At 42.4% G+C, this 18770-nt stretch overlaps 1 protein-coding gene across 1 annotated transcript in view; it reads right to left on the bottom strand.

Annotated features, from left to right (window-relative positions):
* The window catches only part of Cadps (Ca++-dependent secretion activator), a 454713-nt gene that overhangs the window by 113214 nt on the left and 322729 nt on the right, over positions 1 to 18770 (bottom strand). The window contains exons 19-22 of the mRNA XM_013506934.1: positions 11607 to 11708; positions 10120 to 10183; positions 9563 to 9686; positions 6284 to 6301 (exon numbers count right to left, since the gene is read on the bottom strand). Coding sequence (XP_013362388.1) covers positions 6284 to 6301; positions 9563 to 9686; positions 10120 to 10183; positions 11607 to 11708 — 308 coding nt within the window. The remainder of the gene's footprint in view (positions 1 to 6283; positions 6302 to 9562; positions 9687 to 10119; positions 10184 to 11606; positions 11709 to 18770) is intronic.

The following is an 18770-nucleotide window of genomic DNA, read 5'->3' as shown; positions in this document are numbered from 1 at the left end:
ACGCTCACAGCACCTTTCACCTCTTATCCAGAGTCCAGCATTACTTCAACGTTCTACACTGAAACCCTGCGTAGGAAATATCACAACTGAAATTTTCAGGCCAGAGAATGACTTCAGGTGTCTTGATGAAATTAAAAAGGATTTTGAAAGATCAAAACATTTTTATTTATAAATTTTTGTTTGTTTGTGGTGCGGGGGATCAAACCCAGGGCCTTGCATATGCTACATAAAAATTCTCTCACTGAGCCATATTCCCCAGTCCCCTACTTTTTGTTTCTTTTGCAGTACTGGAGATTGAACCCAAGGCATTCACACTGAGCTGCATCCCTAGGCGTTTATTTTTTATTTTGATACAGGGTCTTGCTAAGCTGTTAAGTTGCCTTGGCTGGGCTTGAACTGGCTGTCCCCTTGTGTTGGTCTCCTAGAGTGCAGGGATTGCAGGCATGCTCCACCATGCCCAACTTAAGTTTTTAAAAATTTAAATAAATTGTTCCCTCAAGAGAAAAAAAAAAGTAATGCTTTTGTGATTTTTATTATTCTCCAATTTGGGTTTTTGTATTCCAAGTCCTTAGAGCTGAGCTGTTGGCTCTAAGAGTGAGCATAATTCTGGATGCACCTGATCACGGGCAGATTTTGTCCTTGTCCATGCAGTAAGCTTCCTCAGGGAACTTCCTCTCCTCCACTCCATGTCTTCTGGTGGAAAAGCCAGACAGTATCCTACAGAGGCAGGCATGTGAGCCCATCCTGGCCAACCAGGGCACCCCCAACCCATGGGGAGGTATTACAATTGGTTTAGGGATTATCACATAACCCAAGATGGGCTAATGAGACCCTTTGCTAGAATTTTATACAATTATTTTGGGAGGAAAACTATTTTCTTCTAGGGTCACTAGCTCTGATAAAATTTTGGTATTCTCTGTGGCCATGTTGCTACCCAAATACTTGTAATACCCTGGTCATGTTAAAGAAGCTTGTTAGCAGGAGATATGAAAATGTCTTCAACATCTTTATCCCTGAAGCACTAGAGTTTCCTTAAGTACATGGGCCAAATTCCCTTTTCTTGCTTAAATTATTTGAGTTTAAAAAAAGTAGTTACTTGCTAGAGTAAGAATATTGACTTAACGCTACTAGGAAATCTTCACCCAGTTGCTAGTGAGCATTCAGGTACATTCCCTGTCCCTGCAGCTCTCTTGGGCAGGATCTTGGAGCTTCCGGAGGGACAGTGAGCAGAGGCTAACACTGCAGAAAGGAGGGGCGCCCTCGTCCGTCACCGGAAGCTCATCCCTTAACTCCACGAGTGCTCTTCCGGGGCTCATTCCCATGCTGCAGTGCGGCACGGACGCTGGCCTGGGCAAACTTCTCTTGCACTGTACTCCTGTAGCACCCTGCATTTTCCTTTATCAGAGCCATCAGCTTGTACTTGCTTATTTCACACCTACATTCTTTACTTTAGTGTTAAGGGCGGGGACACTGAGTACTTTTGTTCATTGTATAGTCCCTTGTGCCAGGCATGGTACTGCCAGCCTAGTGGGCATTCCTCATTCATGCACAACTACACTGCGATGTTTCATTTGAAATGTACGACTGAAAAATAATTTGATTCCTTGATATCCAGAGAGCAAACACAGCCTCACCTGGATGTGTATTAGCCATGCAGGTTCCTGGCTTTACCCCAGACCTCCTGGATCAGAGTCCACATTTCAATAAGATTCCCAGGGACTCACACGAGCATTAAAGTCTGAGAAGCACTGTTTTATGTTCCGTGTCTGAAGTGAAAACTATGTCACGACTATGGATTTAAATTTGGGAAAGTGTCCTTTTAAGGAATAATAAACAAATAACGGTTAATACAAATACTGAGGTCTATTATGTACCAGGCACTGTGCTAAGACCTTTATTTGGAATATGCGTCTCAGTCAGTGGTCCTGTAGGTGAAGAGCCATCATTAGTACCCTGTGCATAAAATAAAAGGGAGATTATAAAGGTTAAAAAAAACCTCAGTGGAGCCAAGACAGTGATTGAATTTAGGGTGCAGGAACAAACTCTTAATACTTCAAGCTGATTCTGGGGCAGCGTTTCCTTGGATCTGTGCATCTATGATTCTAACATGTGGATGCTAGCCAGTTCACAGATGAGGCAAGGGCTATAATCTCTTGAATAAAGTGGAGGCAGCCTGCTGAAGCGTGATTCTCAGTTGTGTGTACATAACACAACAGACTGGATGGTCACTACTTGGTTTATATTGAATCTGGGTTATCATTTTAGGCCTTGGCTTCCTGATCCATTGAAGGTTTGGGATTATCTAATAACTCTGTATTTTATTTGTTGTTATTTGAGAAGGCTCTTCCTGGTTCTGCAATGTTATTGCTAACAGTGCCCAGGCATTTTACAATGAAGAAGCTGAAACTGTGGGTTTCAGAGTTAGAAGGTTCCTGCTCAGATTCTTACTCTGCGACTAACCAGCTCTTTCATGTTGAGCAAGTTACTTGCGAACTTTCTCTTCCTGGTTTTCCAGGTGCATTTTAACATTTCTGAAATCTGGATGTATCCTACCTTTGGTGACATCTCAAAATTTGGTTGATGGCGTTATCTTTTTCTTAGTCATACACTAATGTACATCTTATGATTGATGGTCTTTAAGAGTCAATGAAATATAGCAGTAAAACACCCATCTCAATGGATTTTTGTGAGAATTAAATGAGATATGCATATTACTAGAATAGTTGTTATCTGGAGCATCACATCTTTTTTCTGGTTTTATACTTGTTGGTTCATGGGACATTTTTAACACATCCTCTCTTCCTTCAACTCTTTCTTTTTTTTTCTTTTTTATTTTTTTCCGGTACCAGGAATCAAACTCACAGCCTTGCGCTTGCCAGGCAAATGCTGTGCCGCTGAGCTAAATCCCCAGCCCCTCCTTCAACTCTTTCTTAATGACAGTCTTTGAAAGATGTGCACCCCCTTGTAAAGTATGAATGAGGTACTAGTCCACAGAATAATTTGGGTTTGGAGACTCTGAATTATGAATCACTAAAACAGAAAAGGGTGAAAAGAGAATGCCTTAGCTCTTCAAGTACAAGGTGTGAAGCTGTAGACAGTCTTCACCTTAGAATGGCCTGGATCCTGTAGAGCTGGGACACTCCCTCACTCGGCCCTTGGGGAAGGCGGTAGGGTGGTGGGGCCTTTGCATTGTGTGCTGGTGAGTATCGTGAGCAATTGACTGTTTCTCTCAATAGGCGTAGACCTGTGAGAAACTTGACTGAAGGCAGGGGATGATACAGAACCTCTATACCACAAAATCTGCCTGGAGGTCTTTGTATGGATTTGACCTGCTCTAGAAGGTTTTTGTCAGCTGGAGAGGGGATAAGTCTTAAGCTCTTTGATGGTCTCAGGAAACCTCAACTACCCTCAAAAAGACTTCACAATGTAAAGATTTCTGCAGTGATTTAGCCCCGGAAGGAATCATGCTGTTATTCTGTGGTCTTCCTATGATAACAGCTGTAGGCACATTTGACCTTACGCATGGAATGAATGCGTACTGTCCAAGTCTCCACCATATCAGCTGGGAAATCTACATGGTAGGAAGAGACAAAAAGCATGGCTTTTTAGTTTAGTCAGAACTCAGATCAAAGAGTTACTTATCCTCCCCGATGTTCGGCTTCATCGTCTGTGAATGGAAGAGTAACAAAGCCTACTTCATGGGTCTAAGTGAAGATTCGGGCAGATTCTCCATGTAAAGTTCTCTGCACAGTGCCCAGGCCCAGGGCTGGCTGGCTATCGGGCTCTCATCTGTCATCTATCTATTTCTATCCCTATCATCTCTCTCTCTCTCTCTCTCTCTCTCTCTCTCTCTCTCTCTCTCTCTCTGTATAAATCATCTGTCCAATTTTTAAAATCCTTGGCATATTTAAAGGAAAAAGTTGTTGTATTTCAAATTCCAGTGGGATCGTTATGATGCTCAGAAAATTATGCAAGTATTTAGCCAAGAACCGAGGCAAAACAGCAATAGTAGTGTAGGCTTTCTCAGAGCTTGCTTGGTTCACAATGTGCGGTGGTTTAAGTGGAAATGTATTTAGAATAATATAATTCATTCGCAGGAGTCACAGCTCTTCTTACATGGACTAGCAGTCTTTTGTGTCCCTTTTTCCTGAGATAGTGTAATTAAACTCAACATTTCATTCCTAATCATGCAACCAGACAAGAAGCAAAGCCATCCTGGAGCCCTGTAGACCCAAAAGCAGAGCAGACCAAAGAATTCAGGAGCCGTCTGCATTCCAGTCCTTGGCATTCGGCCCCACCCCAGTGTGCGCGTGTGACCCTGACCTGCCCTGCCACCTCCCCACAGTTGCCTGTGCCTCCCCACCCACACGTTCATGCTCTGTTCACTGCAGAAATTGAAAAGGGAGAAGCAGGATGAGGAGGAAACGTGAAGATCAGCAAGAGTTGTGACTGCGAGCATGACTGCGGCCTGATATGTTTGGAAGAAACCTTGACTATACCAAGCTTCAAACCCATCTCTGCTCTGAACTCACATTTTAAACCCAGCTTTACTTGATTCCTTTTCTTCAGTCTTTGCTTTCTGTTTCTGCTCGAGTGATTTTTCTGGAGTGTAAATCCTGCTGAGGAGCTGTCAGTGCTTCTCTGTCAGCTTCGGAGGTGAGGAGGCCTCTTTCTCCTGAACATTCCACATGCAGGTGAAAGTTGGCAAAGAGTCCAGCTGCAGCTCCTCCGGCCAGAATGCTGTCTCATTGTGGCATATACAGGCCTGTGAGGTCTGGCCCCTGCCTGCCTTGCCATTACCAGCCCCCACCTCTGCCAGCATCACACCATTTGACAACCACACTGAAGTACATTGCAGTTCAGCGGGGACTCCGCCCGGGATGAGATTCTGGCTCCACCACTGTGCTGTCAGGATTGTTTTGTTAGGCTATTTGTGGCTGAATGCTCATCCGTACAATGGGAATAACAACAGTCTGTCTCTCTCATAGGGGTTTCAAGGAAAATACGACTTAGTAGATGTGAAAAGCACATGGGATTGTGCCTGGTCTATGACGCGCATTAAGTAAGCGTTGGTTGTTTCTATGAACTGTTTGATCGCGTATTTGCACAGTTTACACTTTTTATGTGGAATGCCTCTCCGGTTTCCAATCTCAGCTCCCCGTAACAGTATCTGTCTCTCTCAAGATACAATTCAAGCCTTACCACCTAGTGAAGGTGTCTGTGGCTTTATGAAGACACCCCATCCCTCTTATGCACAGCTCGACCGATAGGTGTTGCAGTGCAGTGAGTCTGTAATGTGCTTTTGCGCAGAAGCTCTGTGAGGCTAACAGTGACTGCCCTCTTGGTTGTACAGTCCCTGGCTTTTGGCATGGTACCTGCTGTGAGGTAGGCTCCCATTAGACATTTTTTGGATGAATGAATGAATAAGTGAGTGAACGGATGAATGAAGAATACCTTTCTGTTAGGGAGAGTGAGGCTCACTTGTCTCCGACACATGTCTGTGACCTAATATTTATCAGTAACCTAGTGCTTAGCACATACTCAACAATGCTTTCTGAACTCTTCTGAAATACATTCAACTGCCACTTTGACTAAATGATAATTTTGGGGAATCCTTTAAGTGTCAAAAACAACGACCTACACTGTACATTTATGAATGTTTCGAGTCAGAGTTCTCCTCAAAACATGCTCAGAAGTTTTGGGAACAAATGAGAAGAGAATGTCCAAAGCCAGAGAGTTTTCTAAGAACTTTCTTCTTGTAAAACTTCCAGCCACAAGCTCTGCTCCGTCACCCGCCTGTGCCTCCTGCCTGACCGTGCGGCACATACAAGAACAACACAGACACGACTTCTCCCTGTCTTGGCCAGTAAACATTCACCAAAGAACACAAACTTCTCCACAGGGCAGAAAACAGAAGAAAGACATGGAGAACAAACAGGAAGATTCGTTTGGGTCAGTACCTTTGTTTAAAAAAATGCACAAGAGGCCAAATCATTGGATCCTGAAACCAAAGATGAAATGAAGCTCTGCAGTAAACCAGGTTCTGTTCCTTCACAGCTTATGCCTTTATGGAAATTCTGCTCTATAAAGATCAACACTGAAATGGGCATGAGATGTATTTAGACAGCACAAATTAACTCCTTAAGGATTATTGCAACTCCACATTACTTGTCTGGGAGTTCATATCTTAAGGAGCTACTAAAAAGAAAAACAAAAACAAAAATAAAAACTGAATATAACTCCACAGTCCTGATAATTGATAATGCATATACAATTGGTTCACCTGCATCCTTTTGATTCTCTATTTGAAAGAGAGAGCAGAACAAGGAAAGAGGAGAGAGAGAGAAACAAGAACACATATGCAAGATTAATGAGCAAGTGGACCAAAATGCCCCCCAGGTATGTGTGATACATGATATCGGAAAGAAAAGGTTGCCCTGTGTTCCCACCACCCCGAAGTGTGGGGGCCAGCAAAAAAAGGCTCCTTCATGGAGGGGAAAACGCTGCACAAATAGAAAATTAGTAAAATTAAGTTCAATGTGAAATCAAGCTATGACACGTACAGACTCTCCCAGTGACAAGTCGTATGTCCTAGCCAGAGCTTAGAGGACAGGGACAAGTCAAAATCTCCAGAGAGAACAAGGAAAGCTTCTCAGTTCGAGAGAGAACAGGCAAGAGGCATATCAGTTCTGATTTTTATAGTGAATGGACCACCTCATGTGGTCTCATACCCACATTCATTGGATATCTCAATCACGGAAAAAGGCATGACGTTGCCCCAAATGTCTTTTATCTGACACCTAACACGTTGCTCCCAGCCTAGCTGCTATCTTTGGATTGTGTACCAGTGACAAGCACTTTACAAATCAGGGTTACACACAAGCAAAGTAAAAATGCATTCAGGTCACAGACAGAGAATAACTGAAAAACAGACAAGTCTGAGTTTATCACAAACAAATGGCTTAGTTGTCTAACCTGTTTTAGGCTGATAAAAAGTGACTGGACTTCTCACACTGGGTTTCACAGACAGAACCAACAGATAAGCCAATGCTAAAAAACTTGAAGCAAGGAGAGTGAGTTGGTTTGGATCTGGATTGTCTTGAAATAATGAAAACAGAAAGAGTGAAGACAGCATGGTGAGGAGGTGGTAGGTACTCACGAATGGTTAAATCCATCACTTGGGAGGCCAAGCAGAAGACAGGATGCTCATACATTTCTCTCTTTTTCCCTATAAAAGAGGATTTGGGCATGCAAGAGGCTTAGGTCAGAGGTAAAGAGGTTAAAGGTCATAGGTTAGAGGAAAACGTTACATTAGCTCAAAGGAAAATAGCCACAGAGTATTTTGGGATAAACACAGGATAAAAGAAAAAGGAGTTTCAAAATTTGAGATCTACTGGATTAACCATTCAGCATGCCGTGAGTCACGAGAGAGATTGTGACCATGATTTTACACGTCTCTTTAGAGTTATTGGCAAGAATACAATGACCGAAAACATCATGAGTAAAGGGAAACAGAATTTCATTGATTTAAGGCTCCAAGATACTAAGGATTTCAGACTTTAGTATCTAAGGCTCTTGAGGTATTTCTTCATAAACATAGTCTCCAGCAATATTACTACAACTTCTTTCCAAAATTCTCAGATAACTGAACTGTTAATGCTCACAGAGGGTCTCAACAGTAAAAATAGAAGATTTCTTTTCTGAGGGCAGGCTCAGAGCCTTATAAAAGAAAGCTGTCTGGTAGTAATATCTTTAAAGCTGCAATGTCTCAGCCCATGTTGGACTATGTTCATGAAAGAAAACCTGATACATGCAGCCAGAGGATGTTGGGTTGTCTGAATTAACAATCCCAGCATGCTTTGAAATTGGTGTCTCAGCCACTTTTGCAGAGGGCGTGGCAAAAAGTGGCTGAGCCAATCACGGACAAGGAAGGAGAGAAGCAGAAGAGAGCAGGTAGTGTGGAATGAGGTACTTCTCTGAAAAGAGAGTTGGAAAAAAAAGGAATTGGTTTCTTCAAAGAATCCCCAGACCTAAAAGTCACAGTGCAAAAGATAGTTAACACAACCGAGAAGAATTGAGGCACAAAAGGAAATTACAGACCAGCTGATCTACTTTGGAAATGAATGCATTTTTACTTACAGATCTTAAAGTTTGGTTTTGAATTTATTTATCTGAAAGAAGAGAGCAGATCTTACCAAAGACTAGCAATAGCTAGACCAAGATGTCGGAGGCAGCAGCCATGGCCACCAAACATTTCTTGATTCCACCCCATCCTGGCCTTGCCTAGAATCGGTAGGTACCTGGTGGATTTTACCAAATCCAACCAGTCGTTATGTGCCGGGCTGGTAGGTGCTGGAGCAATTACTTGTGAATGTAGCCCTTTAACGATCTTCTTGTTCCTCTATTTCTGTCACTCATTACCAAGTCAAGAGTTGATAAACATCCTTTTAGTGCCCAATTCTTAAGTGTTTCTCCCTGGATGCATAACAACGAATTCATTACCACTGGTACACAATTTGCATCATCAGACAGACAAAATTGAGAGTGAGGACAGATAATGTACAAAGCGCTGCAAATTTGATGTGATCTTAACCTAATTCTCTAAGGAAACAAGGACTTTGGCAAGGTCAGTGACAGGGCTGGGTGGTCAGTGAGTTTTGCTTCCCCAGGTGCGTCTTAAGGTAGACAAAGCCTGTTTGCTGGCTTTAGTGAGGCGTCCTGTGTTTCACATGTGAGAGAACATCAGATCCCAGAATGCGGACACATTGAGTTTTGCACATAGAACTTCCACATTTATACACTTACACCACTGGTCAAGGTGGGTGTGGTTTTCAAATCACCCTATGGCAGCCAACAGGGTAACAATGAAAAGTGATTAATACTTTTGCGAATGAATAGGTCCCAAAGAACAATCCCTTCTCAAGTCGAGTTTCTCAAAGGGTCTTTGGATGATGACAAGGTCATCAGCAGCTGCTTCCCCCAAAACTTGAGAGGGTAGTGGTAACAAGCACACTAGATCTGAGTAATAGGAATGAGTGAGACACAAAGCTGACCCGGAGCCATCTGGGATAGCTCTACCCTAGCTTGCCACCAAGTTTGGAATGTTTCCAAAGACAAGATACTTCCAGGGGGCCAGAGAGAGTTTAGCAGAATTGTAAGGCTGCACTGAATAATTCTTGTTTTACTTCTAATGTTATCAGCAGGGACAGCAAACTGCTTCCTTTACTCTGTTGAAAGAAGGCAGCAATCTCACCACACTTGTTCACAGGTAAACATTAGCTGCAGAGCACATATTTAGGGCCAGTGCAAGCTCACAGAAGAACCTAGTAACCTCATAACATCCTCTATTCACTGTTCTCCTCCAAAAACTGTCTCCTGAGACCCCAAGCTTCAGTTCATTTGGCTATAGTAAAGGAGCTTCCACATTTCAAGTTCTTTCAGGTTCAGCCCATCAGATTGAGATGGACCGCTATGTTCTGGTACCCACCAGAAAAGAAAGAGACTTCCCGAGGGAGACACCCCAAAACTGAAATTCAAAACTGGGGGCAAAGGGGAGGCTTACCTTCGATTTTGGCATACTCAGAGAGACGAGAATAGTTGACTAGAGCAGCTTGCTCTAAACATTTACGGATGACTGTTTTTACCTCCTCTTGTGGTACTGGGGTAACAATATCCTTCATCAAAACCTATAGGCAGAAAGAAAAGAGACCCTTAAGAAGTCCCAAAGCAGTGCGTGTGTGTGTGTGTGTGTGTGTGTGTGTGTGTGTGTGAATCCAATATGCTCCTCAAAGACTTCAAATATAAAGTTAGCTGTGACTGCTTCCTTGTGAATTAATTCTGATTGAAAACTGTGGTTAAAGAGAAAACACTAGACTGGCAATGCACAGGATGGCAAAGCCTGGCCAGGAATCAAACACAGGCCAGAAGTAGCTCTTCAACACATCTTAACTATTTGGGAATTGGGAGCTGGAATTCGTGGAAGTTTGGCAATTTCCTCTCTTTCATCCTGATGTTTGATGAACGGTAAACAGACTGAAAATTACAAGCTAGGTCAGACACCCAGTTTCTCGGGAAAATTACGTGCATGTCTCAGTATGTGTCTTTTACTTTTATTCTTACCCTTTCCAAGAGAGACAGAGTAGCTTTTAATGCACCTTCAGGTCGACCAAATGGAAAGCAATACCTAAAAAAAGACATAGAATTCTTCAGGTTGCCCAAATTTATTACATTTCAGCAGGAAATATGCTACAGTTTGATTCCTATAGCAACTCTCTCTGAGGAACAGAAAATGCTTTTTATTTTGTCACACCGTGTTATGTTAATCTGAATTCACACCATATATGTGTGCATATAATGTATATATGTGTATGTGTGAATAATGACTAAAGAGGGACTCTGAAAGTGTCTGCAGCAGAAAAGAATATTTCAAGTGATGACATAGGGCTCTGTTTGGATCTTCATGGTGCATGAGAATCATTAGTTAGCTCAAATGTGACCCCACAGGTGATAGGAACTAGCAGTAGAAACATTATTCCTGCCTCCCTGGTACCGGGAATTGAACTCACAACCTTATGCTTGCTGGGCAGGCACTGTGCCACTGAGCTAAATCCCCAGCCCAAAATATTATTTGAAACAGGAGGATTCAAGCACTCTTCTTTTGGTGTTCAAAGGATTAATCCATGAAGTGAAAAGCAAAGGTGGTCCATTCCTGATTCCGTTCACTGTCCCTCTTGGATTATGATTTTTCATTGTTACTGGACCTTTTATTATTGGTTATGCATTTTGCATGCAGTGTATGATCAACATAGGACACTTCATCAAAATTTTGCTCCATCAAAAAGAGAATTTTGATGGCACAGGTACTGTGGCAGGTACCACTACGAGTTCCATCACTGTTTCAGGCTGTCACAAGCTCTTCAGATCACTGTCTTCAAGGTACATAGGACAGCTTGGACTACCTGGACCCTCCAGGTGAACTTGAGGGGGTTCCTTAATCTTTGCCCACCCTATTTTACCTTGCTTAGATGGAGAATGTAACAACTATCTTAGGAAGTTGTTCGGAGAGGAAAACATGAATTAATAATTTTCCAGCCTTAGGTCCTAGCACAGCAAGAAGTGCTTAGTAAGTAGAAACTACTGTAGATATTACTGGTATTTTTGAGTTGTTATTTCAAGACCTCTGCCCAGAGCCAGCAGCACAGCATGGGAAGCAGTCCATTTGCTCCAAAGGAGAAGTGCTTTGTGGGGTAAGGGTCAAGCGCAAGATCTGCCAGCTGTCTCCGGTGTGTGGGGGAAGTGACTTTCAGTGTGGCCCCACACAGGTCCTTGATGAAGCTTCAGATTTAACTTTTTACGGTAGCTCGATGACCGGAGCCAACTCACACAAAGAAGACTTTGTTTTTTGAGTGGAAATAAAATGAACTTCAGCATTCAAAGTCAGCTAACTGTTGTGGAGCAAGGTCTGATGGCCTTGCTTGTTCTTGACTCATTTATTCCTGATAATCCAATGCATCTGAGATAGATTTACCACTTGGGAAAATTGAGCTTTTTCATTGGGCCTCCCCAGTCTCACCCACCTAAGAAGCTCTTGAACCCTAGATCCTTACCTAAAATGTGTAATCTGATTTTCCAACAGAACTCGGAGTCTTTCTTTGATTTCTTCAAAACGTTCCTTCTCTTCAACAGTCACGGTCCCGATTCCATCAGGCCTGTGGAAAGAAGATACGTTATGAAGAGATGCTACCACCATCCAATCAGATCTCTAGCAGGAGGAAACTGTCCATTTTGGAAACAACCAATACAGTGATCCACGTAAGGACAAGGGCAGCCCTGCTGTTCAGGGTAGTCTTCCAGAGTGCCTGGGACGTCTTGGCACTGTCATTCTGGGTACACGTGCGGAGTGGCAGCTCCTTTCTTGCAGAACGGAGACCTGTACAGAGTGGCGGTGTGCTGGGGAAGCCCAGCTCCTTGACTTGTTCCACGTGGCTCATAGCTTCCTAAAGAATTTGAACTAGCTGCCAAAAGTTTTAAAATTAGGAAATTTTATGGGACAATTCTGATTTCTTGTTTCTCTTGGAAATTCAGAACATCTAGCATTAATGGGCAGCCACCAATGTCTGCTGTCTTGGCTGGGGTGGGCACTCACCTGTTCTACATCTCTAATTTGCATCCTGTCTCTCTTCCGGGTATTTAGGTTTGGGACCCCTAAACTATGCACAAAAATTCCTATGAAAGCCAGGTATCTTATATGTGTCTATCTCACCCAGTGTTAAATGTTCACAAATGGCTAAATTTTAGCTCATCATAAATGTTTGGATTAATTTAAGCGCTTGAGTATTAACTGAAGAGCAAACCACATGTCTTCCGATCTTAGCAAACTATTACTCATTGTAATAAAAAGAAAGATTTTGGAATGAATAAGTGATTTCAGTTTAATCATAGTATTCTCATGGTTCTATATCCCCACTGGGTGCATACACATTTTCTCTATTTGTTAGAGCCCCTTCAAGTCGAAAATATAAAGAGAGGTTGCATATTTATAGCCCTAATTTATCTGTGCCAAATTAGATGGAGGATACTTTGACCCATTCGAAGCCTTCCGTTTCCTGAGCTCTTGTAGTGACTTGTTTTGACTACTGGCTGAGCCAGTTTGCAGATTGGTGTGTCACTATGAAACTTCTATTGGAACATTGCTCGGTTTGCAAATGCGAGTCATCTTGAGACCAAACAAATGGTCGTATTTATAGGCCTTCTCAAGATCCAGCAGGAGCTGGGAAAATCCTTTATACGTACTACACCAGCCTGACTGCACAAAAGATTTGGCAATGAAGAGAAAAATTCCTTTCAGGGGTTAATTGGTCAGCTTCTCGTATTTTTAAATAATAAATATGCCCTATCTGAACAAGGAGAAAAATGCCCATTCCCCCAGATCATAAAAAAAAAAACCCTTAAACATTAAAATCTTATCCAGTCTATTTCTTCGCAATCGTCCAAACTCATAGCAAGAAAGTAAAATGGTAAATAAAAAGTAGAATGTGGAATACTGGAACATACCCTTATTTTCACATTTTCTGGAAAAAAACCTCAAATGTTCAGTTACAAAGTTCATCTTAAAGAATTTTTGTTTTACATGAATCATTGATGAACCTATAGTTAAATCCCAGGATGAATTCATCGACCTCTCCCAAAATCTATGTCTAATTCTCTTTGGCAAATTCTTGTTTCTGTGTAAGTTAGAATTTTCTGTAGTCTGGCTTTTAAATGTTGTCTATGGAAAATGCAGCTTTCTGGTGCACCGAACACCCGTACGAGTGGTGTGTGGACGCACACACCGGCCCAAAGCAAAGGGAGCCGTGCAAACCACTTGTCTTCTTAGTCAGGAATAAGCCCCGAGACAAATGCTAATAGATATAATCAAAAGCATAGGCATTTGATTTGGAGAGCCTACAGATATCTGAGGCCAATATTAGGAGGTAAACCTCTCTGAATCATAGCATTCCTTCACCACTCAATGAGCCTTTTAAGATGGGTAGCTTTTATATTTGCCTTTGAGATGATAAAAACTGAACATTTATGTGACCCTCCTTCTCAGCTAATCCTCATTACCCACAGTACTATTACACACGTAAAATTTGATTGTGTTATCTGCCTGCTATTGTGATGATTCACATCTGTGATTATGAAAGGTATCAGCTTCCCCACTCCTCTCTGGGGACTACTTTCTGAAACGGATGTAAACAACTAAAAATGTACTTAATTTGTTTCTTGATCTTCTTTGTCAGTGTGAATAGTTTTATTTTAACATAAATAAAACAACCTCAACTCATTAAGTCTGTAAGGCACATAGTACAGAGTTCAGTGGCAAAAACAGGTGATAAAACAAACCATGATTTTGACATCAAATGCAAGTTTGTTTACAATTGTGAGAATTGCTCTGAAATGGAACTGGAAACGGGATGCTCTTTCACAAAATGAAGAAGATGCTCCCCAGGAATGTAATTTGTCAAAGACCACAGTTTGTAACCATACGTTAGAAAGTGCAAGTTTCCTGTGTTTTGTTTGATTTTGCATAATTATTTCTAAAAATTCAGCCAAACATCAATCTCTTTTCCATTGAGCTCTATAATTTATCAATGTTATTTGTACAGGTTTAGATAGATCTGTACACAGCTACAATATGAAAAAAAAAAAACCTGATTAAGTCTTTTAGAGCACTTTTTTTTTTTGTTTGTTTTGTTTTCTGGATGTGTCCTTTTTTTTGTTTGTTTTTTAAACAGAGTTTCACTAGGCAGTTCAGGCTGAGCTTGAACTCAACGTATAGCCCAGGCTGGCCTCAAACTCAGAATGATCCTCTTGCCTCAACCTCCCACGTGCTGGGATTGCAGGGGTACACAACCATGCCCGGCCTGGAGCACAGTTTCTTACAGAAGCAATAAATATTTTTCTAGAGCAGCGGTTCCCAAGCCTTAGCATCACCTGGGGTGTTTGTAACACCCCCGTGGCTGGGCGCACCCCAGACCCTCTGACTCAGAAAGTCAGGGAAGGGCCTGAGAATCTGCTTTTCTAACAAGTTCTCTGATGATGCTCCACCTTCTGAGAACCATTGTTTTAGAGAAAATGAAGCAGAAACAAAACAAAACAAAACACCCATCAAACAAACAAACAACCCAAGAAATACCCACCAATCAGTGAACCAACAACAAAAACCCTAAATTTGGTGGAGACTCTTCCTGTGGCTAAAAGGGTACATTGACTCAGGTACTCAACCTCCCTAAAATTGGAGTGGATTTGGAACCAGAGATCTTCTGCAAGAGGTACGTGGTCCACTCACTGAGCTACCTAACCCTTCCAAAAGAGGCATTTGTACTGTTTCCAAGGAGCCGCCCAAGCAGTGCTGGTTGCAAAACAAATAGTAAGAGCAGAACTGTACTGGTGTCTCACAAAAGCTGTGATTCTGTATTTTTTATTTTTTCCTGGAAACAGTTTTTTGGGGGATGTGATTCTATAATTGTCATAAAACTGGCTTTGTATCTTGTTAGTTTCTCAATATTTGAACACTTAATGAGTCACAAAGAATGAGAGAAAGAGGAGAGATGAAGCTGAGTTTGAAAGGCCTGGTGGAACGTCCCAGGCTGAGATATCCCAATGCAAAATTCACCTTTAGTCTCCTCCCTCCCGCCTGATTATGCTTGGTCTGCCTCTCTCGGTTTTGGCTTCTTAGCACCCATTGCCCCTGTCTGACAGTCCCTGAATTTGAGGGAGTGACCTCAGCCACTCTCCGCGAGCCCTCGTGAAGGGGAGGGTAACTTGAGGGACTGCTGTCCTGCTATTAATGGTGAAGGGGTCCCCAGGGGCAGCTCCTCTCTGTCACAGTTGCTATACATCCAGGTGGAGTATGACCAAAACCCTGCCAGCAGCACCGTTTCTTCTGAATCCTGATTCTGAAAATGATGCAAGTGGAGAAGAAAGAGGTGAAACTTGCTTGTTCCAGCAGCTGGGCCTTCACCAGACTCTTCCAACAGTTTCCTAATCTCTGGCTGGATCCTGGAACTGAGAAAAGGCTCCCTCAAAGCTTTGATTCAGTTTGCCCACAGCAAACCTAGATTCTGGCATTTTAAAAACCTCTCTAGGTGTTTGAATGCAAGGCCACTCCACTGGTGCTGCTGCCAGCTCTTCTGAACCTGCCTTGATTCCAGTGTTCCATCCTTTTCTTCAAGGTTTTCAGCTTCATCGTCCCAACAAACGTTCTTCTGCTTAAATTATCCATAATTTTGTTACTTACATGGAGTAGGTTCCCCAAGTATGCAGTCTCTCCTTAAAGTGCATAAAGTCACAGATTTTAGTTCCAGTAGACATGTGGATGCTTTTGAGCTTGGCTTTAGGGACACACACACACACACACACACACACACACACACATGCACGCACACACGCATGCACAAACACACACACTGTGGAAATGTAGCCTCTGGTCTCTGTTTTTACCCAACTGCACACTGGCTAACAACTCACTTCTTGTATATCATGGTTCTGCAAACTTGAGACAATACGCAGGTCAAGTGCAGTCATTTTTGGAGCCCTACTGGAGACTGGAGGCTCTCCCACCTGCAGGCCATCCCTGGGCCAGAAGTGGGTCTCTCCAGCCACAGCAGACTATATCGCATGTGACACGATGGGCATCTCTGGAATCCACCTTTCAAGTTTTCGGCAAACCATTTTCTCACTGTCCTTCACGAAGTTGACATTTTCAGCAGCACGATAGGAAGGATGTCATGTCGGCTGCTCTTCAAGTTCTTGTCACGGTGGTTAGCACCGTTCTGTCATCTCCGCTCTCCTCACAGTCTCCCATCTTGAGCCATGTCACAAATAATAATACATCGAGACTTGCATTTTTCTTTCTTTCCATGCTTTTCTTTGTCAAATGGAAATTAACCAGCCCTTTGAGTTACTGGTTATGTAAATAGTTCTCCCTTTCCCCAAATGCTTCTCAGCTAGAGTGTATTAATTAATGTTTATTATAGGCTTACATTCAACAATTAAGTACTAGGCTTTTCAGCAGAACATTTTATTTTGATATTTGAAATTGAGCATGAACAACATAATCAAAGATCTTCGGCTGCACTGAGCGGCCCCGGGTTTTGTAAAATGAGTGGACCTCTCTGGGGTCATTAAATTGTTGCCACACACCCAGGTGACCACAGAGCCATAGCGTTCCATTATCTTGGTAGCCTGGCTTTTCACATCAGATTGAAATCTTGGCCCTGCAACCTTCCATGCAAGGTGACACGTCTTTTCAAGAAGGCTAGGATGCAAAATCAATTCCAGGTTTATGATGATTGATGTCTTCTGATACGGCATCTGTTTGGTGACTAAGTGCAAAATTCAGGTGTGGAAAGAAGCATGTAAATTCAACAGAAGAGGAAAGAGTTTCTGGTTCACTGCTCTGCATACAACCAGCTTTAAGCCTCCCATCACTACCAACAAGGGATAAAACTCCAGCTGAAGAGGGAATATACTTTCATCTCCAAATGCAAATGTCCACATATGCTGGTGCAGGCACTGTAAACACGATATATTCTCTCTCTCCAAATGGATGCATGCCTGCAGACTGCATTATGGAGCCATGAACATGTCCTTAAACAAGCATGATAACTGAATCCTACTTGCTACTATATTGTTCCAGCCCGGAAACACTAGAGCTTAAAGGGCCAGGGTGGGACAGAATCTTTGAGATGTTCCTTGCAATGCTTCCTGACAGGACACCACACACTCTTAATCTTTGACTTTAAGAAAACCTTCTTCTGAAAACTCTTTGTCTTTACCATTCTTAATGATATCTTTGAATTTAAACCTATCATGGGTCATTTTCCTTTGTCTCCTTTAAGCAGTGAATAACTGCAAGTTCAGGCGGACATGAAAGTATCATGCTCTCAGAAGGAGACATCCCATTGCTCATCTGGGTGGTTTGTATAATTCTAGGTTAATTATAAATTATAATTAGGGCTCTCACATTCCATAGTCACTGCTTCATTATGAAGGCCAGCCTTACCCCTTCCCTTCTCCTTCCTTCCAGCCCATTCCTTCTTCTAATTATGCCCTGACGCCCTGGGGCTCAGACACGCTGCTAAAACAAATATATCAAAGTGTTTGTATCACAAGGAGTAAGACAGGAAGCAACAACAAGCATTTTCTGCACCATTACGAGTGTGTGAGTGCACATTATAGCTTTTTGGGGTGGACTATTAGTTAATCTTAAAATATAGGGGCTTGGAGAGGAAAAAATACACTAGTAAAGCCTTTCCCTGATCTGTTTACAGTTTATCCAAATAATTGTAGTTTTAACCCAACAATAGGAGATGCTTTATTCACTGTAGTATAAGGGAGTGGTTGAGAAGTTTCTACTGAACATGAATGCTGTGGGCACAAGAACTTTGGTCAAAGTGGCTTCCGAGTTGGCCAGGGACTGAATAAAACAAGAACTCAAAAGATGATTAGAAAAATACTATAAAATGCAGGGAAGCATGCGTTTTTCCCAAGAGAAGGAGATATTTCCCTTTGAGCAACAAGAAAAGAGGTGGGTTTTTAAAAAATTACTACACAGACAACTAGGTTTTAAATCCCACCCTGAAGACTCTATGTTAGACTTCCCAGTGGTCAGACCAGTCATATCACATCTACCCTAAAAGTGGTACAGCATCAGGAAGCACATTTTTGTCTCAGTGATCTCAGTGACCACAGCATGCCGTGTTGGAATTTTAGATAAAATATGCACAGTATTCAATGGCCTGCTACGGACCAGAAAGACTGCACCGATGGGATAGAAAGTTCAACACATTTCACGAGACTGGATTTCATGTCTGAGTGGGAAATCCTGCATTTGTCATGGCACATTCTCATTTCAGGAAGAGAAGCACATGATCTAAAGGAGACAAGCTCTAAAGGGAATTTTCCTATGAATATCTAGGATGCCTACTGTTATTTGAAATTTGTTTGGAATATTTCCCCTCTGTTTCTTACAAGTACTTCCTAGTAAGTAAAGCTAGTTCTTTAGAATTTAGAAGCATAATTCATCCACATGCAAGGCCTACATCTGCACAGAGCTGGAAGGCCAGCTGGAGACATGCTCTTGTTCACAAGAAAAGTAAAGCCTTTGTCAGGGTATAACGTGACACCAAGCACATTAGGGCTGCTGCTGCACCCATGTGTGCTTGCCTCCTATGCAGGGTACCAAACTCAGAGGTGGGTGCAGCACAGCAAGCCCTATTGTACAG

The sequence above is a fragment of the Chinchilla lanigera genome, unplaced genomic scaffold (genome assembly GCF_000276665.1).
Source record: "Chinchilla lanigera isolate Chin_1 unplaced genomic scaffold, ChiLan1.0 scaffold00116, whole genome shotgun sequence".
NCBI classification, from domain to species: Eukaryota; Metazoa; Chordata; class Mammalia; order Rodentia; family Chinchillidae; genus Chinchilla; species Chinchilla lanigera.
This window is presented reverse-complemented; position numbering and strand designations above follow the sequence as displayed.